Genomic DNA, 17523 nt, shown 5'->3' with positions numbered 1-17523 from the left:
CAGACCAACACGGCTACCTATCTGTAAACAGCACATTGATTGACTTAGAATCAGAGACTAGTATCGTGGGAAGGGACCCCGAGGGTCATCTAGTCCAACCCCCCACAATGCAGGAATTGTGCATTTATTCCTTAAAATATATGTGCATATCGCTGCATCAACAATAAAACTATAAGGAGGTTGCAATGTTCAAAATGCCTGGGGGAGGAGGAGAGGGGCTGGGGTGGGATCCTCCCCGCGGGCCCTGGCGCTGGTCTCGGGGGGAGCCGCGACCCTCGGATGCCTCCTGCTACGCGCGGCGAGGGCGCCGAGGAGCCTCCCTGTCCCGGCGCAGTCTACCCCGGAGAGAGACGGAGAGGCGGACGCGGCGTCGCCTCCCTCCCCGCGCAGCCGTCGTGGGGGCAGCTCCTTCTGGCCCCCGTCTTTCTTTTTGCGGGATTGCGCTTCCTCCGCTGCCGGTGGGAAGCGGGGGGCCGGCGGGCTGGGGGGCCGCTGCATCAGGCCCCCTCGGTCTTCGGGGGGGGGTCAGACGAGGGGAAGGCGGAGGGGCAGCGCGCTGGCACCGCGGGGCGACCGGGAGAGCGATGCGTCCGGGGCGCTGCAGGGCGGCCGGTCCGTCGGGGCTGCGCGGCTCGTGCCCGCGCGGCGGCGGCGGCGGCAGGCGAGGAGTTAAGGGTGGCCCCGCCCGCGCCGCCGCGGCTCCGCCTCCGCCGGTGCCTCCGCTCGCTCCGGGGCCGCCGCAGAGCAGCCGCGATCGCCGCGCCCGGAGCCCCGACGCCGCCGCCGCCGCCGCCCTCGCTGCCCGCCCGCGCCCTCCGGCCCGCTGCTCCTCCCGTCCGGCCCGGGCTGGCCTGGCCGCCCCGCCCCGCCCCGCTCCCGCCGCCGCCGCCGCCCGCCATGTGAAGGGGGCCGGGGGTGCTGCGGGCCGGCCCGGCGATGGAGCGCGAGAAGGCGGCGGCGTCGGGGGGGGCGCGGCGTCCGGCGCTCTCGCTGCGGCTGGACGAGGCGGGCGGCGAGGGCGGCGAGGGGGGGGCGGCGGGCGGGGGCGGCGGGGGCGTCGGCGGGGGCTGGGCGGGCGGGGGGCGGCTGCGGCCCTCCTCCTACCGGGCCCTGCGCAGCGCCGTCTCCACGCTGGCGCGCATCGACGACTTCTACTGCGAGAAGATCGGCGCCGGCTTCTTCTCCGAGGTCTTCAAGGTGAGCGGCGGCGGCGGGCCGCGCGGGAGGCTGGCGGGGGCCGGGGGAGATCTGACAGCCCCGTGCTGGGCGGGCGGGGTGTCCTCCTGGTGGGGGGGGCGGCACATTCAGAGCCAGCCCTGCCAAGCCCTTGGGGTCCCCAGGCTGGGGAGGGGGCGCTGTGCCACTTGTGCCCCCCCTCCCCGGCCTGCTCGGGCAGTTGGCACGCATGCCCGTGGTCTGGGCCAGGCCCTGTCATGACAGCTGGGAGGCGTGTTGTTGTCACGGGGCCTGGCCTGGCGCCCTGGCACGGGTGCTTTGTTCTTTGGGGTGGGGAGAGGGTGTCCCTTCTGGGCGCCCCCACCCCGTGCCTGTTCTCCTCTGTCAGTGTGCGAGTGGGAGGGTCAAGCTCTCTGTTGACAGCCTGGGTGAGGTGGGAGGGGACGGTGCCAAGGGGCAGGGCTCGCATTTTTCGGCCACTCCGGAGGGCACAGCTGGGGCACACTTGGAAAAGCAGCACCCCCTCCATGAGAGTGACCATGTGGGCACTGCCCTCTAGCCCCAGATGTGGAGGCTGGGGTGCCCTGGGGCAGCCACTTGGGGCGGCATGCATGAGGCCTGGGTGAGCTGGGCAAGGATTTTGAGGGGGCCAGAAGGTTGAGGCCCCCACGAGAGACAGGAAGGCAGGCTTGGAACAGGTGGCGGGTTGGTGCCCGATGGCTGGCAGAAGGAAGGCTGCCCCTCGGTGGATCCTTTGGCTGGCAGGGAGCTCCTCTGTCCTGAGGCCTGGCGAGGCTCCCGGGTTCACCCTCACACTTGTGGGCCCCTGGCACGAAGGAGCTGGCACAGTGCCACTGCTCAGGGGTCAAAATACCTTCTGTTCGCATCTCCTCTTCCTCGGGAACTCACTCTGCTCAGACCATCTGCCCGGCATGCAGAAGGCGCAACTTCCGTCCCCAGGAGAAAAACATGGCGAGCTGATGCTGCCAGTCAGTGCTTGCAATACTCAGCCTGGTGGGCTGTTGCTCTGACTCTGTGCCTGAGCCCTTCTCTCTCAGCTGCAGCGCTGGCCCAGCTCACAGGCTTCTTGGAACATCTCCTGAGGCGTGTGAAATGCCGAAGGGGGCAGAGGGTGGGCCTGGGGGAGCCAGGGGGCCTGTCCTGCCCCAGCGGAGAAGGAGAGTGGGGCAGGGTGGGGAGGGGCCCGCTCCTTCGGCTGAGGATGCCCCCTCCTTGTTTTCGTAAAGTGCCAGGGTCAGGCTCCGTCCAGCACTCCCTCTTCCAGAATAGCCAGAGTCTCTGCTGTGCCCGCTCTTCTCTGCACCCCTTCGGTGTGGGACCCCGACTCTGCCTGGTAGATCCATCCCTCTGGCCCTGGGGCTCCTCCAGAGTCACCCACGAGGTTTCGGGCACAAAGATGGTCCTGGCTGACAGCTGCTGCAGCCTGGGTGGCGTCAAAACCCTCTCCCCCCACTGCTCAGGGCTTGGTGCTCCTCTGCAAGCCGGGCAGGGGCTGAGGGACATATCCTGACTTGGGAGTGGAGACCCGCTGTGTTCTGGACTGGCCACGTCCCTTGCAAGAGGCCTCCATGCAGGCTGTGATCTGACCCTGGGCACCATCCGGCCTCCTGCCAGTCAGCTGGCCTTCTGCCCATGTGCAAACTTCCAGGAGAGATTCAGGACAGGGAAAAGAAAGCCCTTCTTCACACAGGGCATCGCTGCACTGTGGAACTCCCTCCCACTGGAGGCCACCAACTTGGGTGCCTTTAAAAGAGGATTGAGATTAATTCAGGGAGGGAGACCCAGCTCTCAGCGCTTGGCAGCCAGGATGGCTCCGCTGTGCCTCCACTGGGGCAGCCAGGCCTCTGCTGAATCCCAGTTTCTGGAAGCCCGATGAGGGGCGAGGCTCCTGCTGCTCAGATCCTGCCTGCTGGCCGAGGTGAGTCCCCTTTGGCCTGACCCAAGGCTTGTCTCTTGGCCTTAGGGGAGCTCTCCTTGCCTGCCTGCCAATGCCACTTGCTTGCCCTGTGGCTGCTTGGGAAGGGGGCACCTTCCCCTGCCAGCCCCGGTGCCCAGGAGGCCCCTCCCTTTGCAGCCCCCCCCAAGAGGCTAAGGAGGGTGCTTGGCCAAGAACCAGCCTCCCTCCCTTCCCAGGCCTCTCCTGGCCGGGCTCTTTGCACTCAGCCCTGAAGGTGTCCCAGTTGTTGTTCTCCGGAGGGAGCAGTGCATGCTGGGACCCTGCCATGCCCGCTGCCGGCTGCCAGTTCTTGGCAGGACTTTGGGAAGGAGCAGAGGGAACGGCAGAGCGGCAAAGTCCCCTTCGGTGCCCGGGCAGGGGAGGAAGTGGGAGGGCTCTCAATTAGTCCTGGCAGCTGGGCTGCGGGGAAGGGCCAAGGGGCAGGCGCTTGGGAGATTGCACTCTGCACGTGTGTGTGTGTGTCATGCAGGATCCCAGGCAGGGCCAGTTGGGCCGGCCAGGGCTTTGCCTCGGCTCCTGAGTCATCCGGCCTGGCCTTTCCAGCTTCTCCGCTGCCAGGCAGATGCCACCCGCTTTTGGGCCAAGGACAGAGTGAGCCACATGTGCTGCGCATTCCTCGGAACAGCCTTGCTTTGCAGACATAGGGTTCTTGCCAGGGCCAGCCAAAGGCCTTTTGACCCTTGAGCTCATCTCGGCCAAGAGGGCAGGCTAGGGTGCCACTCTGTACAAATCCGGGTGCCCTGAACTCCTGTGTGTTTGGGCAGCCCCAGATCTGGCCTCCCTCGGGGGATTTCGACCCAGGCTGGGCTGATCACCCCATGGGGCTGGCGCCTTTGTGGGGTCCTGCCCTTTGCAGGGAACTGGCCCTCAGGCAGGGGAGGAGGGCAAGGGGGGCAGCCCAGGAGGGTCTCCAGTCACCAGGACAGAGGCAGCTGCTGCTGCTGATCCTTTGGCCTTTCCCAGCCCCAAATCCCCCAGATTCGTCCCACTGTCTCCACAAAGGCAGCTGCGGCTGAGCACAGGCCCTGTCGGCTTCTCCAACTCAAAAAAGGACTTATCCTCTGCAATTCCAGGCGCAGCTAAAAGCATCACATGCAGATTAAAGTGGCAGATACAGGTGTGTGTGTGTGTGTTTTGGGAGGCAGCTGAAACTAGGAAAAGTTCTTCAGGGCTGCGAAGGCCCCATAGAAAGCCCCCTAACCAGAGACGCTGAGCCCCAAGGCCTGTAAACTGAGAGCAGCCGCTCTGTGACGCAGAGCAGGATTCGCCACCCTGGCTCCCTTCAAATGTCCTGGACCACAGCCCCCCACCTGATGGGATTTGTAGTCCAAAACAGCGGCAGGGTGCCCGGTTGGCAGAGGCGCTGGGTGCAGGGCACGCATTCCTCTCTTGGGCCTCTCTGAGCCAAGCGCATTTGCTCCTTGGCTGAATAATCCTGGCACTGAGGAGGGCATTCTGGGGCACACCCCTAAGAGGAGGCTGGACTAGATGACTGCTGAGGTTCCCCTCATCCTGGGTCCCACGAGAGGCCGGCCTGCCCCTGCCTGCACTGCCCTTGCCAGCCCAAGGGGGCTCTGGGGTCTGATTGGGTCCCCCCCCCCTGCCGGTGTCTCCTGGCACTGATCCTGAGCGCCTCCGCCTTGGCTCCTGCCGGCCAGCCAGCGCTTGTTTCCAGGAGCCGCCCTTCCTTCCGTCCCTCTCTGGGTCGCTCCTTGGCCCCTTGCCCTTCCCCCACGGAGTGTGGGGGGGGTGCTGGACCCCCCCTGCCTGGGCTGCTCTGTGTCTCTGGGCCAGTCCCAGCTTGCTCAAGTATTTTGTCAATATTGGAAGAGATGCTCAGGAGCCCTGGCTTGTGTTTGGGGTCTGGCGGCTGCCTTGCGAGTCAGGAAGGAGCTCTTCCTCCGCTGGAATTGGCTGAGCTCCAATCCTGGGCCTTTCCCCTCGCAGCTTGACTTGCTCGCTTGAGTCACCTGGAGGTCTCTGCCTCTGCTTGCTCTGGGTGGCTTGCTAAAGGTCCCCTGGATGCAGCGATGGGGGGGCAAACCCTGCCTTGGGAGCGGGGCCCTTCTGGTCTCTCTCGCCCACCCCCAACTACATACAGTGGGGAGCCCAGATTTCTGCCTGGAGGTTTTCTGCGCAAGCTGTGCGCAGGGTTTGCATTCGTGGATTTGCGTCTGTGTGTTGCACACGATCCCACTGGCATTTGCTGAAGGGACGCTGTGGGGCTTGGAGGCGCTGCCTTGTAGCCCTGCCTCCCTCGCAAGGCTGGCGTTGCCCCACAGTGAACAGCAAGGGCTCAGCCCTCCTCCTCTGCATTTGGAAAACTGGAGCAGAAGCGAAAGCTGAGGTGGTTATTTCCACCATCCAAGAAAGACAGAAAAATCTAGTTGTGATTCCTGCATTCCAACAAGCCTGTGATTCTGAGTAGTCAAAGGAGGCTCCCGACAGAGAAAGGCATTCACAAACACACATGCACTGCACAGCCTCTGACCCCCCCCAGGCCCCCCTGCCCCCCCTTGGTGCCTGGGCCAGAGTTCTGGGGCCCCTGGGGCCCCAAATGTCACTTGGTTGCTGCTTCCCACTGGGAGGGGTGCCCTGCACTGTGTGTGCCCGTGGGCTGGAGTTTGGTCTGGAGGAGGGCAAGGCCTGGCCCAGCCTCTGCCGCCTTGAAGGCTGCCCACCCACCCACCTGCCGGCCGCGAGGAGTGGGCTCGGAAGCCGTTGGGGTGGGTGGGGAGGCCCATCTGGGCCCCAGCTGCTGCCGGGAGGGAGGTGGGCGGCCGCAGCAGCAGCAGAGCGGCGGAGCTTGGCTCTGGGAATGTGCCCGGATTGCAGGCCCCGTGCCAGGAGTGGGTGGCATCGCTGCAGGAATCTCTGCCTGCTCCTCTCGGAGCTGGAGAACATCAACAGCCGCCCCCCGCCATGCACAGAGGAGCAGGCCAGCTCGTGACTCCTGCCTGCCAGCCAGCCAGCCAGGGTGTCCCCAGACCGGGTGCCATTTCGGATTCCCCCCCCCCCACGTTTGGAGTGTCTTGGCAGGGGCCCTGCCCTCCTCTGTGCCAGGGGCAGCTTTGAGGAGTGAGCACTGGCCTCTGAGCCTTGTGTGCGAGGTGCCCCTGCCTCTGCCCTCTTGGAGGGGGGGGGACACACCCCTCCCCCCTCTCCCCTCCCCCAGGTAGACTCTCCCCGCCTGGCCTGCCGCCTCTGATCTTCTTCCCGGCTTGTGCTGAGGGATTATTAGGGTCATTAGGTGCCACACCCAGCCCAGACCGCATTAGAGGGGAATTAGAAGCCGGCTAATCTGGGTTTGCCCCTGCTTTGCCCTGGCGGGCAGCCGAAGCCACTCAGAGGGTGCCCACCCACACAGAGGCACACAGTGGGGGCACTTTGAGCACAGCAGGAGGCATGGATTTTGGAGTGGGGTGTTGTGTGTGTGTGTGTGTGTGCTCTTTGCAGTTTGTGGGGCCTGCCTTGGGCTTTTCAGCTGTGATTCCTGCGTTGCAGGGGGTTGGTCTGGATGACCCTGAGGGTCCCCTTCCAGCTCTCCCATTCTAGGATCTCTGCTGACAGCAGGACCAGACAGAAGAAAGCTTGGGGGGGGGGGGAGACATGGGTGGCTTTTGCGGCTCCTGCCAGTTTCTCCCCTGATATGGGGTCCCTTTTTCCTGGGGATAGCCCCTGCCACCCCCAGCTCCTTCCGTGCTGCCCCTTTGCCTCTGGGGCTGGCTTGCCCCACTAGTAAGGTGCCAAAGCCTGCAGGGGCACAGAAAGCCTTGCCCGGATGGGAATGGGGGGTGGGAATCCCTTCCTGAGCCAGGAGGAGTTCTGAGAAAGCAGCAGGAGGGGAGAGGCTGGGGGGTTGGGGGTGGCCGTGGGTCTTGGCCGAGGGCCAGCCAGACTGGGGAGGGGCCCCAGGCTCCCATCCAGGGCAGGGGCTTCCACGCTGCTCTTCCTGAGCCCAGCCCTTCTCTGTTAGCTGCTGCAGCCTGGGCCCGGCCCCTGGGGGGTGCAAGAGCAGTGGTGGGGGGTGGGGAGGGCTGGAGCGTGTGGGGAAGCGCCGCCTTCGAAGGGGTGGGGGTGGCGGCCGTGTGAACATCTTTGGAAGAGAAGCCTAGCACTGGCAGGGCCCACGAGGCAGGAATCTTGTCAGTGTGGCCGCCTGTGCCCTTTGGAACTCCATGCCTCTTGACTTCAGGGAGGCGATTTCGCTGCCCCCTCTTTTTCGGCGCCTACTAGAAACAGGTTTTGTTTTGACAAGCCTCCCCAGAGATTGAGAAGGTTGCTGCCAGTTTTAATCCATTTTTATTCCGTTGTTATTTTAGCTTTTGAAAGTCTTAAATTATAGCTGCCGGTTGTTATTGATAATTTTATTGCTTAATCTTTTTTTGTAAACGGAGGCTTTCTTGAACAAACAAGGAGTGTATAGATTTCATGAAATAAAGGCGGAATGACTTGACGCAGGAGGCTGCCTTGCCCTGCCCACCCCCTGCCCACTAGCCCCTTCTCTGGCGGCCAGAGGCCAAAGAGCCTGGCATCTTTTCCTGCTGAAGGTGGTAAGGGTTGCACCCGGGGCCCTTCGGTGGGCAAAGCAGAGACTCTCTTGCTGGCCTAGGGCCCTTGAGCTGCCCTCCGAGGCGCAGTCTGGCTGCTGGCCCCCTTAGCCCGGGCATCTCCCGCTCTGACTGGCAGCAGTGGCTTTGCAGGGCCTCCCGGAGAACGAGAGACACCGTTCGCCAGCTGGAGATGCTGCCAGGGCCCAAGCGGTGTGCCAGCCGAGGGAGGCTCTGCCCTGTCCTTGCCACCCTCTGCGTCTATCAGCGGCTGGATCAAGCCAGCTGTTCATCAGGTTCTGCCACGTCCTGGTTTCAGAAAGAGGCTGGGCTGGGCCGGTATTTGTCTGCTCTTGCCAACGCCAGTGTGGCCGTAATCAGGTCAGTGCAGGCTGGAGCTTGGGCCAGTGGTGGCCGAGGTTTGCAAGGGTGGTGGAAAGTGGCGGAGGTTTTTAAGCAGAGCTCGGAGGGCCGTCTGTGGGCGATTCTTGAGCTGTGATTTCTGCATTTCAGGGGTGCGCTGGATGACCCCTGGGATCCCTTCCAGCTCTGTTGTTCTAGGCCTCTATGATAGGGGCTTTTCCCTCACTGTCGTTGTGGCCAGAGCTTCACATGGCAAGACCCGTTTCCCATAATCTTATGCTGACTGCTAGCAAAACATTTCTCTCTCATGGCAAGTTGATGATCTCTTGGTTTTAATTTTCCTCTGCGGTTTTTATTGCATATAAATACCATTGCTATAAGCCTCTTTGATTATTAATTTTAATGATGTAGCAGTATATAATTTTTTTTACACAAATAAATGAATGCGCCGGTCTCCCCAGAGGCTACTGCCCCCAATGCCCATGTTTCAGCTCCCCGGTTGGAGGAAGTCCATCTCTGCCAATTAGGCCATTCGCTGGGAATCCCACGGCTGGGGAGAGCTGCTCCTGCTGTGCTCAGATCCTGCTTGTGGGATCCCTTTGGAGGGATCTGGTTGGCCCCTGTGAGAACAGGTGCTGACCTGATGGGCCTCTTCTGGCCTGATCCAGACCCAGGCCTCTTCTGATGTCCTTCTTTTGCCACCAGGGCTGGAGAAACACCAGGGACAGGTTTTAAGCGTCTTTCAGACTCTTGCTTCTCATCCACAGCGGGTTTTTTAGTGTCTTGCCATTTTTCCTGGTTTGTCCTCAAACAACGACACAGAAAGGCGGGCCAGGCCTCTTTCTATTGAAGGAGCAGAAGAAAACAGTAACTTCATTGCCATAACTCTCGCTTTGTTTTGTATTTGTGTACTTAAACCTGGATTGGTTTCTTTCCCTTATTTTTTTGTAATGTTGAATTTATTCTGTGTTTGCTAAATTGTTGGTTTTTGAGTTTACTAACATGCTCTGTATTTTGTATATTTGTGTTTTGATGTTTTGAATGTCTGCTGTCAGCTGCTTTGAGCAGAGCTCGTTTTGGAAAAGCGGCGTAGAAGTAAAATCAACCCACCAACCAGCTGAGGCTCTCCCGGCTGAGAGTTGGCTGGCCTGAACAGTTTTCACTTATATCCCCCCAACCCAACTCCGCAGTTGGCAGAGAAAACTACACTCTTTTATCTTCTCACATAAAAAAACCAAAGATAAGCCCCAAATACCTCAGAAGGAGGATGGGGAATCCCCAACATAGAAGCATATTACATTGCCAACCAAATATGCCATATAATCCCATATATACTAGAAGATGAGACAAAACAATGGGTACACCTAGAGAGGGACACAATTGAAAACACCTGCACCACAGCATACCCTCTCCTCCCAAACAAACAGTTTTCACTTCACGCTTCCTGGATGTGAACCCGTCTCATTCCCAAACGCCGCTGTGCAATATGTTCTGGATATTCAAAGTATTTGCACCCATGTTCAAAATCAGCCAGGCACATTTTGCACCCGGCTCTCAGCCGCTTGCAACCAAGAGAAGATGCCCATTTGCCCGGATGGCGCCTGACGTCTCCCCCATCTGGAGGCGCCCGCCAGGGGATCCTTGGATCTGCTCTCATGCACTAGCAACGCATCCTGTCGAATTCTATCAGTTATACATTATCTGCAGAATCAGAACGAATGTATTGAAAATTACAACTTTCACGTCATCTGGCCCCCAAATGGCCACCGGGCACTCCGTTTTGGCAGCTGTAACCCTGGTTTGAGGAGCCATTTGGCACCCAGCTTCTATATCTGAGTTTCTATTTTTGTATAATCATTTTTATTAGTTTTACATATAATCACATTGCGTAACATCGTATCTTCTTATTAAATCTTTTTGGCTCAGCTGAGCTTAATGGCTTCCCTCCCACCTAATAGTTTACAAACTTAAATTTTGCATCTTTGTATTTCACTTCCTTTCCTATTCTTGTTATATCAAGTTATTACATTGCTCATCCTGAATTGGTAGCCGTTTCATCTTACATATCTTCAGGTAACCCTGCTAGTGATGTTAATTGCTTACAGTTGTCTTTCAAATATAATATACATTTATTCCAGTCTTTTTGGAATGCTTGGTCTCACTGGTTCCAGATTCTTCCCACCAGTTCTATATCTGAGTTCCTAACTCTGGTTTGCACTGAAATTCTCCCAGAAATGTAAACGCTAACATGTAATAAGCACATCAGTCGGTTAAAAATTCTCCTCTTCCAACTGTTTTGAAATCTGCCCCCAGCTGCGAGGGAAAGGGCATTGTGGCCCAATCCTTTTGCAATCCTGGCAGGCCCCAGCCCGGAAGTGCTGACGCTCAGCTCCAGCTGGGCAGGACTTCCCTAAGGGAGCGTTGGGCAGCCACCACAACCTCATTAGGAGGCTTGCCTGGCTCCCAGGCTGGAGCTTATCTGGGCCAGATCTGCCTCCCTGGCATTGGCGGGAGGTGCCTTCAAAGAGACCTTGCTGGGACAGAGGGGGCCACAAATGGCGTCGCCGCTGCTCTTGGGAGCCGGTTCCTTCTCCTCTGCCGTGACGCCGCCTTGTTTAGACGTAAACAGAGGCCCCAGTTGTTCCCTCTTGCATCACCTGCCTCCCTCGGATGCTTTTGTCTTCCTTGCTGCTCACCTGGTCCCTGGGTGGCGCTGGCTTCCGAAGACCTTGAAAGGGGACCGAGGAGGGGCAAGGGTCAGGGATGCAGGGAGGTCTGGAGCCGGCAGGCCCGTCTCTCTGTATCTGAACGATAATCCTGGTCATTTGAGTGCCCTTTTTACCCATTGTTGTCTTCTTAATTGTATATATTGCTTGTTTCATGTTGCTATGGCCATTGGCTAATGCAAATAAAGTTTATCTATGTACAGTGATACCTCGGGTTACATACGCTTCAGGTTACTGACTCCGCTAACCCAGAAATATTACCTTGGGTTAAGAACTTTGCTTCAGGATGGGAACAGAAATCGTGCTCCGGCGGCGCAGCAGCAGCAGGAGGCCCCATTAGCTAAAGTGGTGCTTTAGGTTAAGAACAGTTTCAGGTTAAGAACGGACCTCCGGAACGAATTAAGTATTTAACCCGGGGTACTACTGTATCTGTCTGGGAAATGGGCCTTTCCTCCTGCATCTGAATGCTGGAAGATTCGGGACAGAGAAAAGACAGTCCTTTTGCACGTAGCGCAGAGCTGAACTGCGGAACTCTCTTCCACAGGAGACAGGGATGGCCGCTTTAAAGAGGGTTTAGACCAATTGATAGAGGAGAGGGCTATTGATATCTCTGTCTCCATGCCTGGAGGCAGCAATCTTCTGAATATCCCTTGCTGGAAACCACAGGACTTGCTCTTGGGTTCGAATCCTGCTTCCAGGTTTCCCTTTGGGGCGTCTGCTTTGCCACTGCAGGATTAGAGAGCAGGGCTAGGAGGGCTCCCTCTGGCCTGATCCTGCCGCTGGGCTCTTCTTCTGGTGTTCTGCTCCGGCTAGAGTTTGGGTCAGCTCACATCCTTGACTTCCTTAGGCGAAGTTCTCCCAGTGCTGTTCTGAGCCCTTGATTCTTTTTTCTGCATTTATATTCCACGTTGAGCTCCTTGGAGAAAAGGTGGGGCCATAGAATTGTAGGAAGGGAGACGCACAAGGTCATCCGGTACAACCGCCTGCATTTCAGAAAATGAACCCAAGGCAACCTGCTGGGTCATCCCTGCCTGGGCTTTTATGGCTGGCGGGGGCTTGACCTCTGGTCCTGCTGGCTAGCTTCTGGCCTGGCTTTGGCACAGCAAGGGGCTGTGCGGGTTGGGATGGATGATCCCTGGGGATCCCTTCCAGCTCTACAATTCTATGATTGGAAGGACGAGCCGGATCAAAGTGTCTGCGATCGACGAACATTAACTCTGTTATCTGGAGCCTGATCAGTCAGGCTGGATTCTGGAACATGCTTGGTTTTATCAGCCCTGCACTTTGGAGCAAATCCTGGCATGTGATTTACGGTTTTTCTATTCATTTCTGTGAGCCCGGAGGACGGGCCCTTCCTCCGAAGGGAGCTGGCAGAGGGGCGGTTCTGGAGAAGTCTCTGCTGCATAAATGTCAGGCTCCAAAATTGGACATCCTGCCTGAATAAACAGGCTGGGAAGGAGGCCTTAACTCTTGCAAGGCGCTTGCATTTGAGTCTAGGGGGAAAGCGCCAGACATGAGTTTGGGGTGGAGTTTCCTTCCATGCTGCTGAGGGAGGGGGAGGCATGGGGAGAGGGGAGGGGAATTGAGTTCACCTGTGTGTCTCGCCCCCCACCCCCCGCAGTCCCAGGAAGATCTGTGTCCTTTAGCAGAAAAAAAGGGGGCGAATCTGGCAGCATGTTAGAAGGTAGTTCTGCTCCAATCCTGAGCACTAGAAGGCTGCTGCGTGGCTTTTCCTTTGGCCAGACCCATCGGCTGGGGGGTCTGTGGGGCTGGCACCCTCCTTAGTCCTCCGTCTTGCAGGGAGTCCCTGCCCTGAGGTGCTTCCGCTCTGCTTGCGGGGGGGGGGGCAGTGGCGGACTCTGATGGAAGGCGACACCTGTGACAGGTGATCTCTGGGCCACCATTTGGTGAGAGCGAGCTCAATAATTGAAGGACTTGGCGGAAGGGATGCCTTAGTGAGGCTGGGCGATCGCCTTTCACACACCAGGCCTTGGCAGCAGTTGGTGAGGCACACACTCTGCCCCCTTCGCCTTGCCTGGCACCTGAGAGACTCTGCCTGCTGAGCTCTGTGCCTTGCAGGGCAATGGGGGGAAGAGCTGGCATGGCCAAGGAGAGTCTTGGGGGTCTGTCTGTCCGGGGCACGGAAAATCATCGTGGAAGCACAGAATGGCTGAGTTGGAAGGGACCCCAGGGGTCATCTAGACCTACCCCTCGCAGTGCAGGAATAAATGCAGGCGGCAAACTCTCCTTCCTTAGCGGTTCTTAAGCAGAGGTGGGAGGGATTCCTGGGGGTTGGACTAGAGCACCCTTGAAGGTCCCTCTGTGAAGGGCTGATGGCAGCCCCACGCCCAGCCCCACCCCACAGCATCCCCTGACCTGAGCTGGGGGGGGGGTTATGCCCTTGCCAATCATGCTGAGGTCGAGCCTTGGCCCACCTTGAGCTTCTCTCACCAGGCAGCCCTGCGCTGGGTGCAGAATCAGCCCCAGAACGCTTCCAGGGTGATGTGAAGGCGTCACGAAGCAGAGGGTCCCTGAGCATGTGAAGAGTGCATCTGGGATTTGGGGGCACAGCGGCTGGAGGAGGTGCTCTTCTGCTCGGTACAGGACAGCTCAGTCAGTGAAGCATGAGACTTTTGTCCGTGGGTCGGGGGTTCAAGCCCCACATGGGGCAAAAGATTCCTGCATTTTGGGGGTTGGACTAGATGACCCTGATGGTCCCTTGCAACTCTGCAGTTCTGTGATTCAGCTGGACGGTGCTCTTCTTTAGAGACATTCTGCGAGGGGACTCCTTCCCTCTGGGGTCCTGCAGCCACCAGCCCTGGGTCTCCCCTGCCCCCTAATCTGTTCTGCTCAGACCCCCTTGCCCCCTTCCTCCTCGTCTTCCCTGGGGCTGCGGGGTGGGGGGGGGGGGAGGCAGCCAGAAGCGGCGCAGGAGGAGCAGGCAGCCTCGCCTGACGGGCCTTGGAGCATCGACTAAAAAGGGCAAGAGCAGCAGCTGACGGCAGCAGGCAGGAATCTGGGAGGCAGCCCCTGGGAGGAGGACTCCCTGCAGGGGGGAGAAGCAGCTGCTGGGCCCGGCGGGGGGGGGCAGCTGTCTCAGAGGCCTGCAGGTGTGGGCTGGCGCAGACACTTCTCTCCCCATCCCATGCTGGGGGGGGGGTCTTCCTTGGGAGCAGCTTCTGGCTGGGCTGTCATGGGAAACCTCCCTTTTGCACAGCCCTTCTCCCCCCACCAGCTGCTTCCATGGCCTATGGAGAGCTGCAGAGCGGGGGGGGGGGCAGTGGCAAAGCTACCTGCTCTGGCATCAGGAGTGAGGTACATCCGGGGGCATGGCTGGTGCACGTCCCGGGGGGGGGTGCGTTGGGGGGTGCACAGTACACGGCACATGTCCTGGGGCATGCACAGCGAGTGCCAAGCATCCCAGAAATGTGTGGTGAGCACCGAGGGTCCCAGGGGTTGGGTACAGGGGCAGCTGCGACGTCACCCCCCCCAGTTGGCACCCAGGGCGGCCGCCCCCCCCGCCCTCACCTTCGTCCACCAGTGGGGGGGAGGGAAACGAGGCCAGCACCACGTCCTCAAAGTGGTGTGATAGGAATTTTGAGGTCTTAGATATGTGTTAAATATTCAAAAGTGTACCAGCCAAGCATGTACATAGATTGTATGTATGATGTATGGAGGGGTGGTCTTGAGCTCCAGGGCAGGGAATTTAAAATGTCTATATAAGGCCTTGTGCGCCATTGTTCTGGGTTCCTCCTCCTTTCCTGTGAGTGAGGGGAGCACCCTGTTGCAACAGATCAATAAAGATCAGGCTTACTAGCTGCTTTGCTCCTCAATATTCTCTGGTTGGCTTCTGTTATTCTCTCCTACCAATAGGGAACCTACGTAAGGACTCTATATGGGCTCTTGGACACCCCATAAGGGAAAAGGGCAGATTTTGTTTACAACAGTGGCCAATGACTCCCCTCTTCTGAGAAGCCTACAAGCCTATACGTATTTTATCAAAGTAATTCTTGAACTGAAATGTTGCTGTATGTAGGTTTTATTTTATTTGTTTCTTTATCTTGCATTTTAGAAATGTCCATCCAATTGTTTTTTCCTTTAATTTTTTTGGGGCCCCCAAGTGAGTGGGGCCCTGGGCGAATGAAGGCGTTGTGACACCCAGGGTGGCAAACTGCTATGTACAGCGCATGTGCGTCTTTGCTACGTACGACGCATGCACCAAATGTAGCCATGCCACACATGCACTGCACATAGCAGTTTGCCAGCGGCGTCACTCGAGCGCCATACGGACGCATGTGCGCATGTGCAGAGTCGTTACGGACGTATGTACAGCGCATGTGTGGCGTTGTTACGTATGGCGCATGCATGTGACACCGCACATGCACTGTACATAGCGGTTTGCTGCTGGTGCTGGGATCCTCTGCTGGCGGCTGCAGCTGCGAACAGAGGATCCTCCACATGTGGCTGCGCTGGCCTTCTTGTCACCCCCCAGACATGGCACCCAGGGCACCCCGCCCCCCCCACTGCGATGCCACTGCCTATACGTAAATCTGGCACTGAATGCAACAAATGGCAAAAGCCCCCCCCCTCAAGGAAGGCCTCCTCCGCTCTCCCTGCAGGTGAGGCATCGCCAGTCGGGGCAGATCATGGTGCTGAAGATGAACAAGCTGATGAGTAACCGTGGCAACATGCTGCGCGAGGTGCAACTCATGAACCGCCTCTCCCACCCCAACATCCTCCGGTGAGGCTCCCTCGGTGGGGGTGGGGGGCTCTGGCCAAGGGCGTGCCCAGCCTGGCCTGAGGGGGTTCCGGGTGCAGCCCCCCCCAACCTCTGCCTGCCCTCGAGGAACATTTCCTGGGGGACTCTGGCTTCAGTTCAAAAAAGCCAGCGCTTGGTTCCAGCTCAGGAGATGGAGAGGTCTGGGGAGTTGGGGCTTCTCTTGTGAAGTACATAGAAGGGGGGGTCTCAATGTTAGAAAGAGGGGGTTTGAGTGGGCTGGGCTCCTTCTATACCCCCCAAAAAGTCTGGAGCTCTGTGTCATCCTTCCTAGTTGCCAGAGGTGCTGTTCCCATTTTACAGACTGGGGGCCTGAGGCTGAGGGTCGCTTGCTCTTCTGCCCTGGGCAAGGGGCTGGAGGGGCGTGGGTGCCTCCCACCCCCAGGGCACGGTGCGTGAGGGGAGGGTTCCCCGGCGTCCTGACGGGTCCTTCTGTCTCCCCTTCTCCTTCCAGGTTCATGGGCGTCTGCGTCCACCAAGGCCAGCTTCACGCGCTGACGGAGGTGAGGCTCACCTGCCTGCCCGCCTGGGCCCAGGAAAGGTGGACGGGGAGCCACTGCCATCCCTCAAAGAGAGGCTGGGGGCCAGAGAGAGAGGCTGGGTGGGGCCGCCTAGAACTGTAGGGTTGGTGGGGACCCCCAGAGGCCATCTAGCCCACCCCTGCTGTTCCTCCTCCCTGCAGTACATCAACGGTGGCAACCTGGAGCAGCTGCTGGACAGCCCCACCCCGCTGCCCTGGCCCGTCCGCGTCAAGCTGGCCCTGGACATCGCCCGCGGCCTCCGCTACCTGCACAGCAAGGGCATCTTCCACCGCGACCTCACCTCCAAGGTAGGCATGGGGTGCCCCACAGCCCCCTCCCCGCCCCCCTCTCCTTCCTTGGACGCCTGTGACGCCTCTTGTTCCTCCCTCTGCCCAGAACTGCCTCGTGAGAAGTGAGGACAACGGCTACACGGCCGTCGTGGGAGACTTTGGCCTGGCGGAGAAGATCCCCACCTACAGGTGAGGCGGGTGGCCCTTCCTGACCAGGGGGAGCCATTTGGGGGTCGGGGGGGGGAGTCCTGCTGGGCTTCAGCTGACCTCTTTCTCCCGGTCCTCCCCCCCCTTTCTGCTTCCTCCCCAGTGACGGGGGCGAGAAGGAGCCTCTGGCCGTCGTTGGCTCTCCATACTGGATGGCCCCGGAGGTCCTGCGTGGGGAGCTGTACAACGAGAAGGTAGGACCGCAAGGGGGGGCAAAGGGGGCCCATCTAGCCCCACAGCCTCTCCTCACAGGGAGACCACAAGCAGCGCACGACGGCCACAGGGCTGCCCTCCCAGGCATAGTCAGAATCGCAGAACTGGAGAGTTGCAAGGGACCATCAGGGTCATCCAGTCCAACCCCCTGCATTGCAGGGATCTTTTGCCCAATACGGGATTCAAACCCACGACTCCTGAGATTAAGAGTCTCAGACTCTACCATCTTCAGAGGATATGTAGTCATTGTGGCTAGTTGGACTGGACAATATATCATCCAAAACTGGTTTGAAGCTCATATCATGATATTGGTTTCATAATTTTTGACCTAGCAATATATTGTGAATGAGAGTGTGATTTTGCTGTGCAAAAACCACAATATCGGAGAAACCATGAAGCCAGCTGATGCCTCTCCTTGGCTCCTTCCTTATTCCAGACATTGTGGTATATCAGTGCAGCATGATTAGGTAAACGGTGTTTCCGTGCGCTCCAGTTTCCGTCACAGTCTCCCGTTGTGCCAGAAGCGGTTTAGTCCTGCTGGCCACATGGCCCAGAAAGCTGTCTGTGGACCAACGCCGGCTCCCTCGGCCTGAAGCAAGATGAGCGCCACACCCCATAGTCGCCTTTGACAGGACATAACTGTCCAGGGGTCCTTTACCTTTTACCTTTTATTTTGTGATGTCTAGCTGATGATATATAATACGATATTGACAACCAGATAT

At 58.9% G+C, this 17523-nt stretch overlaps 1 protein-coding gene across 1 annotated transcript in view; it reads left to right on the top strand.

The window, feature by feature from the left end:
* Positions 1-1041: 1041 nt before the first annotated feature.
* TESK1 (testis associated actin remodelling kinase 1) overlaps positions 1042-17523 on the top strand; it is a 27812-nt gene continuing 11330 nt past the window's right edge. The window contains exons 1-6 of the mRNA XM_082242088.1: positions 1042-1197; positions 15413-15534; positions 16025-16073; positions 16253-16399; positions 16488-16570; positions 16692-16782. Of these exons, the coding sequence (XP_082098214.1) occupies positions 15440-15534; positions 16025-16073; positions 16253-16399; positions 16488-16570; positions 16692-16782 (465 nt within the window). The 5' untranslated portion in view covers positions 1042-1197; positions 15413-15439. The remainder of the gene's footprint in view (positions 1198-15412; positions 15535-16024; positions 16074-16252; positions 16400-16487; positions 16571-16691; positions 16783-17523) is intronic.

This window comes from Podarcis vaucheri, assembly GCF_965113315.1.
Source record: "Podarcis vaucheri genome assembly, chromosome: 11".
NCBI lineage: Eukaryota > Metazoa > Chordata > Lepidosauria > Squamata > Lacertidae > Podarcis > Podarcis vaucheri.
Note: the sequence above shows the minus strand (reverse complement) of the source record. Positions and strands in the feature narration are given on the sequence as shown.